This window comes from Cinclus cinclus, chromosome Z, assembly GCF_963662255.1.
Source record: "Cinclus cinclus chromosome Z, bCinCin1.1, whole genome shotgun sequence".
Classification (NCBI taxonomy): domain Eukaryota; kingdom Metazoa; phylum Chordata; class Aves; order Passeriformes; family Cinclidae; genus Cinclus; species Cinclus cinclus.
The window spans coordinates 56,961,475-56,977,430 of NC_085084.1; the positions used below are offsets into that span (position 1 = coordinate 56,961,475).

A 15,956-nucleotide genomic window follows, 5' to 3' on the forward strand; every position below is an offset into this window, starting at 1 on the left:
GGCATGAGGAAATCTTCTGAAAATCAATGTGCAGGTGAGAAAAATGAAAACTTCACTCCTGGTAGACCAAAGGTATGTGAGCAACATGCAGCTGAGAGCTTTGCCCTCCTGCCTTTGTTCCTGCTCTCTCAGGACAGGCCCTGTGCAGGCTGACAGAAAAATGTTTTGAGGTACTGCATTTTAAAATTCAGAGTTAATTCAGTAAATATGTAAATCTGAAAACCCTGAATTATCTATAATAGCTGGGTAAATATCCTGTGTATAGCCTTCGCAATCTATTCTTCAGTTATGACTGCAGATTAAGTTATATTATTGATCCACAAGTCCTCCGAATTAGCATGAAAGGTAAAAAAAACCCCAACTTAAAAATAAAGAGGGAAAAAAAGGAATCCATCCAGGAGTCATTATATTTAACATACGCAGAAACCAGGACATAACAATGTTAGGTCTTCAGTAAGAAGTTGCCTTCCCTAAAAACATGCACACACACCCACCACCATGCCCAGACTACCTATTCCTACACAGTAAGAGAAGTCTCCTCCCTGTAGGCATTCAAAACCTACTTGGACTCGTTCCTACCAACCTGTTCAAAGTTGCCCTGCCTTGGTGGGTATGAGCTGGATTGGAAGACCTCCAGAGGACCCTTCCAAACCTAAATACTCTGTCATGTGGTGAAGTCAGCTTTGATGAACATGAACTAAATGGTCAGCCAAATAAACTCATGACTGCAAAGTTGTCTAATTTACAGAACTAATTTATAAAAAATTAGACTATTAAATGGTTGAAGAAGTGATTGGATGGTAGCATCTGGAGAGTAGTGGTCAATGGATCAAAGTCCAAACATTAATTAATTAATCTTCATTAATGATGAAGAGAAGGGGATTGAGTGCACTCCCAATAGGTTTGCAGACGATACCAAGACAAATGGTGCACCTGAAGGATGGGCTGGCCAGAGGGACCCTGGAGAGGCTGGAGAAGTAGGTCCATGGGAACCTCATGAGGTTTAATAAGATCAAGTCTAAGGTGCTGCACCTGGGTCAGGGCAATCTCCCAGTACCAACAGAGGCTGAGGATGAACAGATCAGAGCAGCCCTGCCCAGAAGGACTTGGGGTTGCTGGTGGGTGAGAGGCTGGACATGACCCAGCCATGGGCACTCCCAACCCATAAAGCCAAACATGTCCTGGGCTGCATCCAGAGCAGTGTGGGCAGCAGGGCCAGGGAGGGGATTCTGTCCCTCTGCTCTGCTCTGGTGTGACCCCACCTCCAGTGCTGCATCCAGCTCTGGGGTCCCAGCACAGGAAGGACATGGACCTGCTGGAGAGAGTCCAGAGGAGGCCAAAAACATGACTGGAGGGATGGAGATGGAGCACCTCTCCGATGAGGAAACTGAGATTTCTCAGCCTAGAGAAGAGAAGACTTAAGGTCACCTAATTGCGACCTTCTAGTTACCAAGGGGAACCTACAAGAAAGATAGAGAGGATTCTTTCACAAGGGCATGTAGTAACAGAATAAACAATGGCTTCAAACATGAAAGAGAACAGGTTCAGATTAGATACTAGAAAGAAATTATTTTCAGTGAGGGTGGTGAGGCACTGGAACAGGTTGCCCAAAGAGGCTGTACATGCCACATTCCTGCCTCAGCCACGGAGAGGTTGGATGGGGATCTAAGCAATCTGGTCTGTGAAAGGTGTCCCTGCCTATAGTAGGGCACTTGGAACGAGATGATCTTTACAGTTTGAATCCAGACCATTCTGTGATTCGATGATTTGCCACAGTGATTTGATTGTTTTCCCCTCTGTTTTTATAATTTATACTACTTGCAGGAATATTTTATGACACTAGTTTATTCTGTGACTAGGGAGGTCACATTTAAGTCTCAAAGCACAGTAACAGACGCAAGATTACTATAAGCACACTTCACAAAGCAGGTTGTAATGTCTGGCAAGGTCATAGGGAAAGAGCTCCTGTATGAGAAGGAAGTATGTTCCTGATTAAGAGCACCCATATAAATTTAGAACAAGTCGATACATTGCAACAGTGTCTGCTTCTAGAAACAAAGTAGAGTACCACAGGCACTCAACCAATAGAATCAATCACATGCTCTTGGACTTGCAAGAGCTGATACATGAATCTGCAAGTACACCTATGCCTAGCATTACTTCATCAGTGAAATCCTTGAAGTAACAAAGCTGGAAAGAAGTGTTTAAAGAAATCTATTTCATACAGGGGAGAAGAACTATATGATTTTTTTTTTGAATTACAACAATTTTAATTATTTTAGGTGGGTAAAGCACTGGCCTAACACCAGTACACTCACTAGCATTATTTATTCATTTTTTATTTCAAGACAAGAATTAGAAGGCCAAAACCAGGCTCAAAACTTTATAGAGTATAAATAAAATTTTATTAACAGAAGTAAAAAAAAATAATAAGAAAACAGAATAAACTTTCAGAAAACTTCTCCCCTCAACACTTTTTTCTTTTCCTACTGACAACGTAAAGAGATAAAAGTTGGTATTTTCAGTCAGTTTACCACTTTTGAAATAATCTCTCTTCAGTTCACTTAGGGAGAGGAGTCTCTCCTGCCATGCCATGGAGATTCTTCCACAAGAAACAGTTCTCCCATGGTTTTAATTTTCACAAACAGCAGCCACTGGCAAATCTGCAATCGTGAGGTCCCTCTCACGGTTTGGTAATTTTCCCACAACTACCACCATAGGTCATCTCAGTTCATTGGGATGCAATTTTAAGGATGAGCTGCTCTAAAAGAGAAAAAAAAGTTCTCTCCTTTTATCTTTGGGAACAGAGGTAACTAAATAGATTCCCTAAAAATATATTTGCCTGGATTGTGCTTTAAAATAAAAGAAAAAAAAATTACATGTTTACTAAGCATTAAAGGTCACTTGTCATTCACAAGTTTATATATGCAAATGAGAAACACAAGTAATCACACAAGTATGAGATAAATCAATCTCCTTTAACTCAGCTATGATTTCTTAATTGGTGATTAGAACATGTACTAGAGCAAAAATAACTGAACAGGTGATTTCATTTATGAAATTTCACTAGCTCTTCTGATCCTAATGTAATGAGATAAAGATGCATTTGTTTCCTTAGCAGTAGATTTCACTTTCAGTTTTAATTCCTCTTAAAGACTGGCATGCTTCAAAAGCCTTTAAGGCTTCATTAACATATTATTAATAAATCTACACTAAAGAGCAACTAGGTATACTGTACCTAACATTCTATCACTATCCTAAATACGTGTGAGTTGATAAACAGATTCTATCTCTCAAATGTATTTTCATCATTGTGTGTTACAGACACTATCAATTTCAAAATATTCCTAGAGAAGGTTTCTATAAATACTTAAACGTAACACAGCACTGTGCTTACACTACTACACAAGAGCAGCTGCAGCAATGCAATACTGGAATTGATACCTACCTACTATCACTGTTAGAAGAACTGTCTTGATACATCATGCCAAAAATTACTTTAAAAGCATGTAGAAACTGCACTTACCTGAACATGAATAATCACGCAGAATGTGGTATGATACTGCATTACTTGGGTAAAAAAAAATTTGCCTGACAATTTACCAATTACTACCACATTAACTACAAGTCCCAGCAGAGGGACAGCTCTTTATGGCTTCTACAGAATGTACAGAAACCTCCCTAGAAATTACATAATTCTTATATCTTAATGTGTGATCCAGGAGTGAGGTGACCTTAATCCAGCCATTCCACTTGCCAATCAAGATCTTCAATCACTTAAGAAAGTGTGCCTTTAAGCATCTTCTGAGGTTTTCTTTTCCAAGAAATGTGCTTATATCTAGTTATACAGATGAAATAAACTATAATGAATGCAGATGAGCTCTTTAATAAACAAAGTATAATGAAAAGTCAAGTGCTATCAATCTTATTCTGTGCAGGCATTACATGCACCTGGCAAATTTAACAGGAAATGCATACGGGTAAAGATCTTCAAGCTCAAGTTCAGTAAAAAACCTCGGTTAAGAGTTTGTTAGGAGTTATCCAGAGGATATTAATCCGAAGAAATCAAGAACTTGTAACTCTCAGCTGGGTACTTACTGAAAGCAAGCAAAGCGGACTTCCAAATTTTCATGTATTTTTCATGTATTTCCATTTTCAAAACTTAGGTTTCCAAACCTAACTTTTCCGGTCTGAAGAAGGCTGTCAGAATTAAATCCCACAGAAGCATTTAAACATATCTCTAATCAGCACCTAGTAACTGAAAACTCAAAATCAGCTTTTTAGCATCTAACAGTGAATTTTGGGCAATGGGATCAGTTCAGGACAAAAACAATTCAATAACTAATTTTACTACTGGGCCCTTAGTTTATAGACTTCAGCCATTCTCAGTGTGTGCTCAGTTTGCTTACATTTTCAAAGCTGAAAGAGAACCTGACCCGGATTTTTAATTTCACATGAAAAAACTGTAACTTCCACCTGGATTCTATTCAAAAGAATGCTTAAGAACTCTGATATCTATAAATACATGTGTTAACCCAATTAAAAGTAGTAGGCACATGGTCAGGGTTTTATAGTAATTGTGTAGTGATGCTGTTTCACATGGAAGTACAGTTGTCTGTCTCAGCTACAACAGAGACAAAAGCTAAATAAAGGGGGAATCAGGTCAACCACTTAAGAATGTTATCTTTATATATTTAATATAGGCTGTCTTCAAGTGTATGCAACTCCAAGAGATCCACTTCCTCCTCAAGCAACTGTAGTTTTAACAGTATTTTTTACAGATTCCATACAGTCTGCTCTATCAAAAATCATTTTGTCTGGTGATCATTCTACTAAAACATCCCATATTCTTCTGGGATGTTCTAAAACATGGGACAGTTTTGATGCCAACAGTGAAGCTTTTTAGACATGTATCAGTAACTGTTGAATGTCCAAGATATTTCCAGCCCTGAGCAATGAAGCTCCTCCAACCATCCATTGTAATAAGAGGATAAGAAGGCAAACATCTTTAAAGAGAGACTGTATGTCTATGAGGTTTACAGGCTCCTTCTCACATGTCTACAGCAGACCAGTTCTGAAGTGTGGGCTTGACTGTACTCTCTCCACATTTAACTGAGGTTTTCACATATATCCTCTGCAGTCATAAACACAATCTGTCCAAACTGGTTTTACTCTGGTACTCCTGCAAGTTTTCTCCTAACTCTCTCCTCCTTATTGCTGCTGGCATTTTTAGCAGAGATCTTAACACAAAGCAAATAGCTACACCTACTAGTCTTACACAAAAACTAACTATAATACAGATTTGCTTTCCTAAATATGAAATAACTTCTATCATGCTTGAAAAAGAAATACTAAAAAAAACCCATGGGCCACCCTCAGAAATAGAAAAAGAAACCTTAGGTTAGACTTACTAGTGTTGTTTTCCTGATTTGGATTTCACGGCTTGCTGTTAAATAATAGATGCAAATGACAGATCGTTCCTTCATTTCAAGAAGGAGAATTTACTCACCAATTAAAAAATAACCAAATAGACAAAGTCATTGCTCTGCCTTTGCTCTCTCTTTAGAGAGATGCTTGAGTAGGTTAATTATCTAGACAACCAAGTTCCCTGACAGGCTCTAGATCCATATTCCTCCAAAACAGAATACAGACAGACCACAACATTTTGTAATACAGTAACCCAAGAAGTTATTCATGTCTGGAGAATATGCTCCAAATTAGACTCAGTTCTGTCAATTTTTTGCCACAAGACTCACATTTCAAAGCAGCCTACAAGAATGTTTCAAGATGTGATGCCACCAAAACTCTGAACAAGGTCACACAAACTTGTCTTTATATCAGAGAATATACTCCCTTTTGACAGCTTATGTGTGTTATACAACAGCTAAGGACCTGCCCTGGACACAAAGAAAAAGGCAGCCAAAACACTGGACAGTATCAAATGACTTACTACCAATTAACCGCATCTTAAGTAAGTATCATAGTCTCAGAGAGACTCCCACAGTCTCAACAGAAAGCATACAGCAAAAAGAACACCTAGGTAAGAAGAATATGAAAGCTTCCATATTCTAAAAAATGCTTTTCTTCAACTTCAGTTACAACCAAAGAGTTTGATCATACTACAGTGTAAATATGCTGTGTTTGTTCAACTTATCCCACAAAGAGGAAGTCTGGCTTGCTATAAAAAGCCACACAACACAGGAACAAATTACAGGATCTTGTTGCTGACATGGTCTGCAATTATACATCAATCCCTGTACAAACATAGTGATAAATGTACATTAGTCATCTTCATACTCAATCAACAAGACTGGCTTTCTCTGAGAATACATTTACACTTTTCCTGAAGCTCCGTATGTAAAATTAAGAACAAAAGCCTACATTCTCCAATAAATAGGAGGGTTTTGTACCTTTTCTAAAATCTATTTGCAAAGTGTATAGGTGGCATCAACATATTTTTACCTTTTGGCCTGAAATAAATACAATCCAAAATAGATTTTAGTGTACAAGATTAGTACCAACACAAAAACAGCTGAAAGCCAAGAGCTGCAAGAGAAGACTTCTTGACTTTATCAGAAGACCATGGTGAAGGCAGCTATGTTCAGTCTCAACTAATGACTTCAGGAGGTTCATGTCTGCACCACTTCCAAACTAAACCTTTTAAAAAGCAGATTGTGTTTTGAAAATTATTTATTCCTTTGTTACTGAGATACAGAAAAAAATTGCTAATTTAGATATGGTAGTTTCTTCTTGGATGCAACTCTAAATCCCATTAAAGGAACATCTGCTCATTAACTTATAGCTGGAATTCAGAGCAGTAAGGTTTCTCTTCTTTAGCCATTCTAAGGAGCCTTCTAATTAAGTAAATAAAAGTTCATGGTGTCTTCTGGATGCTCTTTAGGATTATCTGATACTGTCATTAAAAAATTTTAAAAAGTAAGAATGTCAAAATACAAAGCTGCATAGAGATCCTCAGCAGCATGGAAAGAATCATCCATCCCTGTGCTGATTAGGTGATAAGGGTCAAGTACCTCCTCTATGATGGTATGGGCTTCTATAGCAAAGGCAACTGAAGTTCAGCAACAGTGATGCCAGTGAGAGCAAATGGCTATCTGTAGCTTGTGAGGACACCTGTAATGAAGAACTGGTTATTATCTCAAGAGTCTATTATCAACAATAAAAATCTAAAAACCACAACAAAAAAACCCCAATAACCTACTACATTTTTACATAATTTTACATTTAAATCATTAAGAGGAGAGATTTTAATTAATAGCTTTGAAAGAAGAGAATCCTCTCACAACTTCTACCTGTATTATTGATGTCAACATTTGATTACATATTATCATAGAAAATCCTCATCATCTAGTTGTCAGTGTAGGCCTTGCATGAGGTGCATTCTTCATCTAAGTGTATTTGGAGATCTTTATAATATAAAAAAATATTAATTTTCTAAGAGCTTCCAGACTAATTTTTAAAAGTACATGTATTAAACTATCCTAACTAAACTATGTGACTCTCAAGTGTGCGGTGTGACTCTTGGCGATGTCCTGCGCAGGATTAAGAATTGGATTCAATGATCCCTGTGGATCTCTTCCAACTCAGCATATTCTATGATTCTGGGAATAAATATACACGCCATAAAATACAGCCCTAACATTGGCTGCAATTCCTTAGAGGTTACATAATGCTCTTTCAGGTTTGCAATACTTAAATAATACATACAAAACAGTATAAAGTATTCTTTTTTCACTTATGCTTCTTTGCTTTGCCTTCAATTTATTTAAGTGCTTTAAATAATATAGACAATCATACTCAAGAATGGTAAATTGCATTAGTAGCTTTCCAGTAACACTTTAACAAGAAGATGATTTCAGAAAATCTTTGTAATCATATAATAAAAACTCACTCACAGGCCTACCTAACCTACTAGCTGGTAAGTTTTGAGTCTGCACCATGAATTCACTATGTTGGGAATTTCAGCATGCAGTATGATCATATCTGACCTGAAGACTCCAGATGACTCTCATCACACTACAGAGCTACTTGTTACCAGCTTCATCAAAGAATGACAATTACTTCCCTTCTAAGGTTTCTTCAAACTGTTTCTCTAAAATAAAAAACTTAATGCTCCAGCTGAAGATTTCTCACCCCAGATTTCTGCCTGAAGCAGATGGGGTTTGGACAGCTTCAGCTGAAAATGTTTACAATTTTCCAAGCAAAATAAAGCTGGGAAGAGTCTGTGCTAAGAAACTCAATTGTTCTATGAATAGGCTTAGCACTCCCATTCCTGAGGGAAAGACTTCACAAGTATTACTTTTCTAGCCTTTGGGAAATTCACCCAAGTTGCATGTATTAAGAATGACTTAAACATGCAGTATACAAACCTGAAGTTTAGAAGCTTAAACTCACATGAGATTCCACCCACTACTCATGTGTCAGCCAGGTCACCCACAAACTACAGGTCTCATATAATAAAGGCATGCCCTGCTGCCAGATTTTTAACTGTGTGTTTTACTGAAACTACTTTACCACAAGCATGCAAAGCTTGCTCCTCCACTCTTCTTACCCCTCTATTGCTCAAGTTAAATTTTACAGAAACAGAACCCTAAATACTTGGACATTACAGTGCCAGTCTGACAAACTAGGCTTCAAATATTCAGCTTGAACAGTTACTTGATGCATACTACCATACTTCTTTGTGTACAAAAGCAGAGCTGAATTTCTTCTATTAAAGTAGGCCTGATTTGCAGCAATTTTCACCTCAAGTAAACAAATAGCTTCAATATTCTCACCTCCTCCTGCTGACTTCAGTCTCCCATGAAACAGGTTAGGAGTGGTTTCCTCACCAACAAGATGAATGACTTCAAAAGTCGTTTCAGTCACTGACTCCTACATATATTGGCAAAGAAACTTTTGGGCTCCAACGTCTTTTTTCCCCTACTTTGTAAGCACCATGGAAATGATACTGAGATAATGGGGTTTTTTAACAGCAGTAATTTAGAAATTTTAACCGAATTCAAATTCCAGCTGGGTGGGATGGGATGATGAGAGAAGCCAACAAAAGACATTAGTTTTTATCTTCCACAAACAGTAGATACTGCTGAAATACAAGAGTGTGCATGTTTAGTTATATACAAAACGTAAGCAGGTATTAATACTCTTCCAGTCTTACAGAAAACCTTAAGCTAGCTGGTATGTTTTCAAATTTAAACTTCCATGTATTTTTACTGCTCTATTTTTCCAGCATTGTAACTGAAAGAAACTAGAAATCCCACACTGACTGTAACTTGGTTCTATAGAAAATCTGCTCTGGTAGGTCAAAATTCCAAGATATCACCTTCACTTTCATGAATAAATTGAGAATTTCTACTTTCAAGAACAGCTTCATATGCTTTCCAATTAGGAGAGAGAATATGCTGCTGGAAATCAAATTATCATCTTGCTTTCCTGAATTTCTCTGAGAATGAGTTTACTCAGAGTTAACATATAACACAGAAAAATATTAGATGTGAATAGTCTGTAAAATATCTTTTATTCCAGCATAAGGAAGTATTTGTGGCCCAATAGGAAAATTCTGCCAGATAATGATACACTATCTTCAAGAGGGAAAGAAAGAGACATTGCCACAGGTTTCTATGTTCAATAGACTTCTCTGGATAACCGCAGAGTTAAGAATAAAAAAAACTTTCAGAGAGAGTTCCACCTCCATCTAGAATATGCCTTGACTTCTGTGGCTAGTAGAGTCATTCAGCTCTGTAGAAATGTAGAGCCCCAGGGAGCACAGGATTTCCTGTATTACACATTACAGAGTAATACTATCTTGGTCAATCTTCAGTGTCACATGTGAATAGTAGGTCCTTCTTTTACCACCTTTCCGGCAGTAAAAGAAAAGACGCAAACCCATTCAACAAGGTAATGCTATTCCAGGCATTTACAAGGAAAAAAAAACTGGCAACATAACAGTAATACAAAGTATTGCATTAATGACACTAGGTTTCCTCCAGTAGTTCTAGGGTATTTTAACCCTTAAAGACATGAAAAGTATTGACCACTTAAGTTCTTGCATTTGTCTTTGAAGATCAGACAACACCAAACTACAGCATAGCATATTAACTACATTAACTGGACACAGACACCCCTAAAAAACTGCAAAATAACAGCTCCAGCTCAAAATCTTAGTTGAAATGGTTCTCTACTGCAAGCTAAGAACACGATGCAGTTGAAATTCAGCCCATAAATAATGACTCACTTAGGTTTCTACATCCTTATAAGCTCATATACCTCCCATTTTTTGGAGGACATTACTTAGCCAGGCTTCCCACCACTTGCAAGATGCAAGGATTTCTAGAAGTTCCCAGAGAGACTACAGTAGGCAGTATTCAGTAGCAGGATCACGGTTCTACTAGCAGACTGTACAGATTCAATAATACTGACTGCTAACCAGATAAAACAACAAGGATTTCACCTAGACAATATTTTTTACAACACACACATCAATCTTAAGTGGTTAAGTTTTCAGCTCAGTATACTGCTTTCTGTTTTCCTCACATTTAACTGAACTGACCTTTTTTTATTCTTAATATTAAAACAAATATTTTATTTTATCACAGCCCTAAGATGATAAGGTTATTTAATTTCATGTTCTCAACATCCAGTTTTATTTGTGCAAGAGCAACCCTTCTGACCTTTTTTCTCATGAGCACCATGGAAACAGAAAACCAACCCATAATCAAGAAGGAAACTTCAGAACTGTTATAATTACAAGAAAATTAACATTTATGGGGAGTGAAATTATAAAAAACAATTCCCTAACTCTTCACTGAACATGATCCAACTGTGTCCTAAACTGGGTATATTAAATTTGTATATTAATACAAATGCTGCTCATGTAGGCAACTTCAGCTGTAACATCTCACTATCCCGTTTTCTCAAGCAAGATATCTGTTAATTAAAATGTTCACATTAACTGGTCTGGCCACTGTCTAACTACATAGAAAAGCACAACTCATTACAGGCTCACTTCACCTGCTTCTCAGATAAAGAACTTGGGTTAAAAACTTCGGGTTTGTCCCACATAAACATGTATATCCAAGGAAGTGTGCTAGCACAGAACAAAGCTAAGCAGATTACACAACTCCAAGACTCATGTTTCTTGATTTGGCCCCTTCAGATAAACACATGTCTGTATATAATGTTCCTTATGGACCAGCCTTCACAGGTGCTTACATGTCACCAATCTGTAGAACACAAAAATCCAGTCCTTTGCTATTGGTTCAAAACCTAGGCTTAGCATCTAGCCACTAATGCTTGTCTCCTGGTTAACAGTTAAATTCCTATCTTTAAAGCTTTTTTTTCCCCCCGAAGTTTGTAAAGATACACACTTTATCTCGTTTGAGGCAGAAATCTCATTGCCCTGCATTACTCAGCTCAGGTGCACACTTCAACACTCATCTGCTGTAAGAAGATGCATCTTCTGAGTCACTTTCCCTGAAATGTACCACACATTCAGTGCCTTCCGCGTCAGATAACAGCTATGCTTCACTTTCACTACTCGAGCACTGCGCACACCTCGTAGTTTACGTAACGGCTTCAAAGGTTACACCCATCAGCGAAGTTACAGCCCGAGGCGACCCATTCGCAACAAAATCTTTCCATCACCCCAGGGGAGGGGAGGTACCTTCTCACGGAACACGTCCAGCCGGCGGCTTTCCGTGGTGGGGATGAAGCGCCTCGACGGATTGCCAGCAGTCGCCCTTGTCCCGCCCGGGACACGCCGGGACTCACAAGTCGAGGATACCGCGGCATCCCGCGCCAAGTAACCCGGCGCCGCCGCCTCTCTCCGCCCCGCCACGACCGGACCCCGGGCGGCGTTTTCCGTGGAAACCGCTCGTGGTCGGCCCCGCTTCCCACCGTGCCCGGCCGGGCTGCGGCGGGGTGGAGGAGAGCGGGGTATCTCCCTCCTTCCCCCCGCATCCCTCCGGCTACTCTGTCACTTGGGCAGCATGAAAGGGGGGAGCCGAGGGAGGAGCCTCCAGCCGCTCAGGTGGGAAAACAAACACACAAAGGGGTCTCGCCAAGACCCGGAGAGGGGTAAGGGGTTTTACACCCTGGGATTTTTACTTCATCGGGGAAAACGGGGGTCCCGCAGCATTCTGTCACGGCGGGCTCCCCGCTGCCTTCCCTTCCCCCCCAGACCCGGGAGTAAACAAAAGCGAGAGCTCATAGAACGGCACATGGGTGGAGACGGGGACCCCTGAGCCGCACAAAGAGCCGGGCCCGGGATTAGGGGAGACCCCCGAGGGTCTGCCTGGATACGGGAGCTCCCGCCTCACCTGCTTGCCCCGGTAGAAGAGCCGCTGGCGATCGGGGCTCACGCGGAAGGTCTCCTCGATCTTCTCCCGCAGGCATTCTATCTTGGTGAGGCGGCTCAGGTCGTCGATGGTCTGGGTCTCCGTGCCGTCGATGGTGCGGACCTGGATCCACATAGTGCGCGCCCTCCCGCCCGCTCGGCCGGCCGCGGGCAAAGGAGGGAAGACACAGCCGGGGGGTGGGAACGAGGTCGGCTCCGCGGCTGGGCGTCCGCGGCGTGGGAGGTGCAGGGGAGGGGTTCGGACGCTACCCCGCTCTTTGTTCGGCCCGACGGGGAACGAATTTCAAACCCGCGGAGGGGGCGCGACCCTCCCGCCCGCAAATCCGGGCCGCCCGTCCCGCTCGGCGGGGTGCGGAAGAAGCAAGGGGAGCGGAGCAGATCCCACGGCGTTCCCCGATCCCGCCGAGACAGCGCGGATCGCGGCGGCTGCCGACGGCGGGCAGGGCTACGGGGATGCGCCGGAAGCCATCGCCCGGCCCGGGCACTGTTTACCGGGGAGCGCCGCCGCGCTCACATGGAGGTCACGGCGCCAACGCCGATCTCGCGAGAGCGCCCGGCCGCGGCCGTGCAGACAACACGGCGGAGGGGGGCGGGGGCGGGGGCGGGAGCGAGGCGGGCGCGCGGCACCGCCACGCCCCCTCCCGCCGTGCGCTCCGGCCGCCCGCCGGCCCCGCGCGCCGTGCCCGGCCGGCGCGAGGCCTGCGGGGGGAGGGGCAGGCGCGCGCCGGGGAAGCGGCAGTTGGCGTCACCACGGCGGCACGCGCGGCACCGGGGGCGCTGAGGGAGGGGACTGTCCATGGGCCGCCGGCACCAGCGCTTCCTGGGACCGGAGGCTGTAACACGGACCCTACATTGACACAGCTACGTGCAACCCTACCCCACCGACACAGGTTTTCCTGGCGGCGGATGGAAATAACGGGGCGGGGCTAGAGAAGGCGAGCTTCTTTCACGCCCCGAATTTGATGCGCGTTTAGCTCTCTGTATTATTCTGCATTGGGTAATGCTGCAAATTACCACCAGGCAGATCTGGAGTTACATAGGTGTTGCGGGCAAGCCCTGTTGGCCCACACGCGTTTCTTTGGTCACTCTTGTCACAGGAAGGTGAAGAACAAAAAGGTTAAAAGTGAGAAAATTGGCTTCTAAGTAGCATCAGTTTAATAGTTAAAAACAAAAGCTGTGCACACAAAGCAAAATGAGGAAGTATTTCAGTATTTAAAATTGACAGGCACATGTGCATTTTTCCATTTATACAAAACCAAAGCTTTGTCATGTTTAAAGGTTGCTTAGGAAGACAAGCACCTTAACTCCTAATACCCTGCACTTTCTCCTTCCTATCCCATCCCTCATTGTTGAGCACAACACCAAATGGTCTGGGATGTCACCAGCGTTCCCCCACAAGGTCCCTTGCTAGCTTGGGGAACTCCTCCAGCCTACTCACTGACAGTGTTGTCTCTAACATGGGCTCTTCCACCTGTTGTGTAAGAAGCCAACCCATAGGAGATATTTGTTTATTTCATATTTGTGCAGAGGTGGACTCACAAAACCAGCTACTGTCTGCCTGCAAATTTCTGCTTTCATAACACAGAAGTACAAGCATACCCAATTTCTAATTGCATGTCTATTTAATAACTGTTAAACTCAAAGAAAGGAAATTTAGGTTAGATCTATAGCAGAAATTCCTTACTGTGGAAGTGATGAGACAGAAGAACAGGTTGGCCTGAGAAGTTGTGGATACTTCATCCCTGAAAATGTTCAAGGCCAGGTTGGATGGGACATTGAGGAACCTGGTCTAGTGGAGGGGCCCTTGCCTATCACAGGAAGATTGAAACTAGGTGGCTTTTAAAGTCCCTTCCAAACCAAACCAAACCAAACCAAACCATTTTATGATTCTATGATCTTTTGCTCCTTTCAATGTAAATGTAGGATGTACTTTAAATTTATTGCTCATGTTCAGTGTATCAGGGACTTCAGCAGGAGGTGCATAGCCTAAGCTTTACAAGTGTGGTTTTCTTTCATGCAATAATGAGCTAAGTTAACGTAAAGGACGTGGATTTAGCTGATTTTGCTAGCTTGAGTAAAATTTATGATATACTGCCAGACCCAGTTTCCTACTTGTCTGAGTCTTCATGGCATTTGTTGTTCTCAATTATTTACTCTGAAAATCTTTTCCTTAAATCATTTATGATTCTCCCCTCCCCTTCTCAATCTGAATATGAGACCATTTGAGCCTCATTTGTTTATCAAAGGACATCTCTTGTTTTCTCTCAAATTTCAAGAGATTTTCCCTCACCAGCAAGTCCCACTGTATCTTTTCTCTTGCAGTTATGGTAGCACCCCTCTTACTGTTCTTCACATTAATGAAATTTGAGAATCATTTAGCATTGAAACTAGCCATCATCATTTTTGGGTATGTTCTAGAAAGTACATTTTTACATGCTTCTATATGTATATGTATACTCTTAAGACACAATAAACAATAAGTACCACTAGCAAATGTATAAATAATCAACACAATTGTTTCAGCAATCCTTTATTTAGAAACCATGCTTTTTACTGTATTACATGTGAATCACTTAAAGAGTGTGGTAACTCATTGCCCCTCCCCCCCCACCCACTCCTGGGATCAAAAAGGGCACCACATTCAGGTTTGCAGGCTAAAGAAGAACAACTTCAGGTCACAGTTCAGATCCATCTAATCTATCTCTCTCCTTTGTCTAGACAGTTCCTTTTAAAATTCTTCACCAAAATCAGCCTTTGATGGCATAAATGCATGGGTCGCCTCTGACATTTGCCAAGATATACAAATAGGCTCTGTGGTTACATATCAAAAACCATCTGAAGGATAGAGCCCCATGTGCCTTTGCAGAGCTGTCCTCTTACAATAGAGCCTAAGGGCACCAGGAAGCTGCTGAGGTTTTTGCAGCTGTTTTTGAAATTTACAAACCTTACACACATCTCTGCTGGGAAAGATCCTATCACTTTCATCCCTACTGCTGGGAAAGTTCCTTTATTTCTCAGCTTACACAGACTGGAGAGTTTGGCAGAGAAGAACCTTCTGAAACTCAGCAAAGGCAAATGCAGGGTCTTGCACCTGGGGAGAAATAGCCCTATGCATCACTGCAGGCTGGGGGCTGACCTTCTAGAAAGTATCTCTGAGAAGGAGCTGTGGATCCTGTTGAACAATTTTTACAAGAAATTGGTAAAAATAAAACCTCCTCAACACCATTGTAGCATTAAGAAACTGGCATTCTTTATTCAGCCAGATGCACCTCTGAAATATTGTGCAAGCTGAGTACAGAAAAAGCTCCCGCTTTGTATAATATGCATTGATTTTCCCAGAATAGACATACATATTACAATAATTTCCCTAAAATCACTAATATACGTTCCCTCCCCTTTACACTTACGTTCTTCTTTCTCCAGGGTCTCTTTGGTGGCAACTGACCCCAAAGTCATACCTGACTACCCAGTGAATTAGTAAAAATTTGGCACAGCTGGGCTGGTTGCTTTCCATTCTTCTTCCTAAAGAATAAGTACTGTGCAGTTTCACAGGCCAGTGGTTTTTGAAGAATAAGCATTGTAT

The 15,956-nt window shown here is 41.6% G+C and overlaps 1 protein-coding gene and 1 long non-coding RNA gene across 4 annotated transcripts in view; both read right to left on the minus strand.

The window, feature by feature from the left end:
- The window catches only part of UHRF2 (ubiquitin like with PHD and ring finger domains 2), a 77,377-nt gene extending 64,750 nt beyond the window's left edge, over positions 1 to 12,627 (minus strand). For all 3 annotated transcript variants that reach the window (XM_062513202.1, XM_062513201.1, XM_062513200.1), the window contains exon 1: positions 12,336 to 12,627. In XM_062513202.1, the coding sequence (XP_062369186.1) occupies positions 12,336 to 12,488 (153 nt within the window). In that variant the 5' untranslated portion in view covers positions 12,489 to 12,627. The remainder of the gene's footprint in view (positions 1 to 12,335) is intronic.
- On the minus strand, positions 2,741 to 8,928 carry LOC134056417 (uncharacterized). Its single transcript, XR_009934150.1, has 4 exons — positions 8,796 to 8,928; positions 7,032 to 7,131; positions 4,099 to 4,200; positions 2,741 to 2,763 (listed from the first exon to the last, which is right to left on the minus strand). It is a non-coding gene; the product is annotated as an uncharacterized LOC134056417 (long non-coding RNA).
- Positions 12,628 to 15,956: the final 3,329 nt, after the last annotated feature.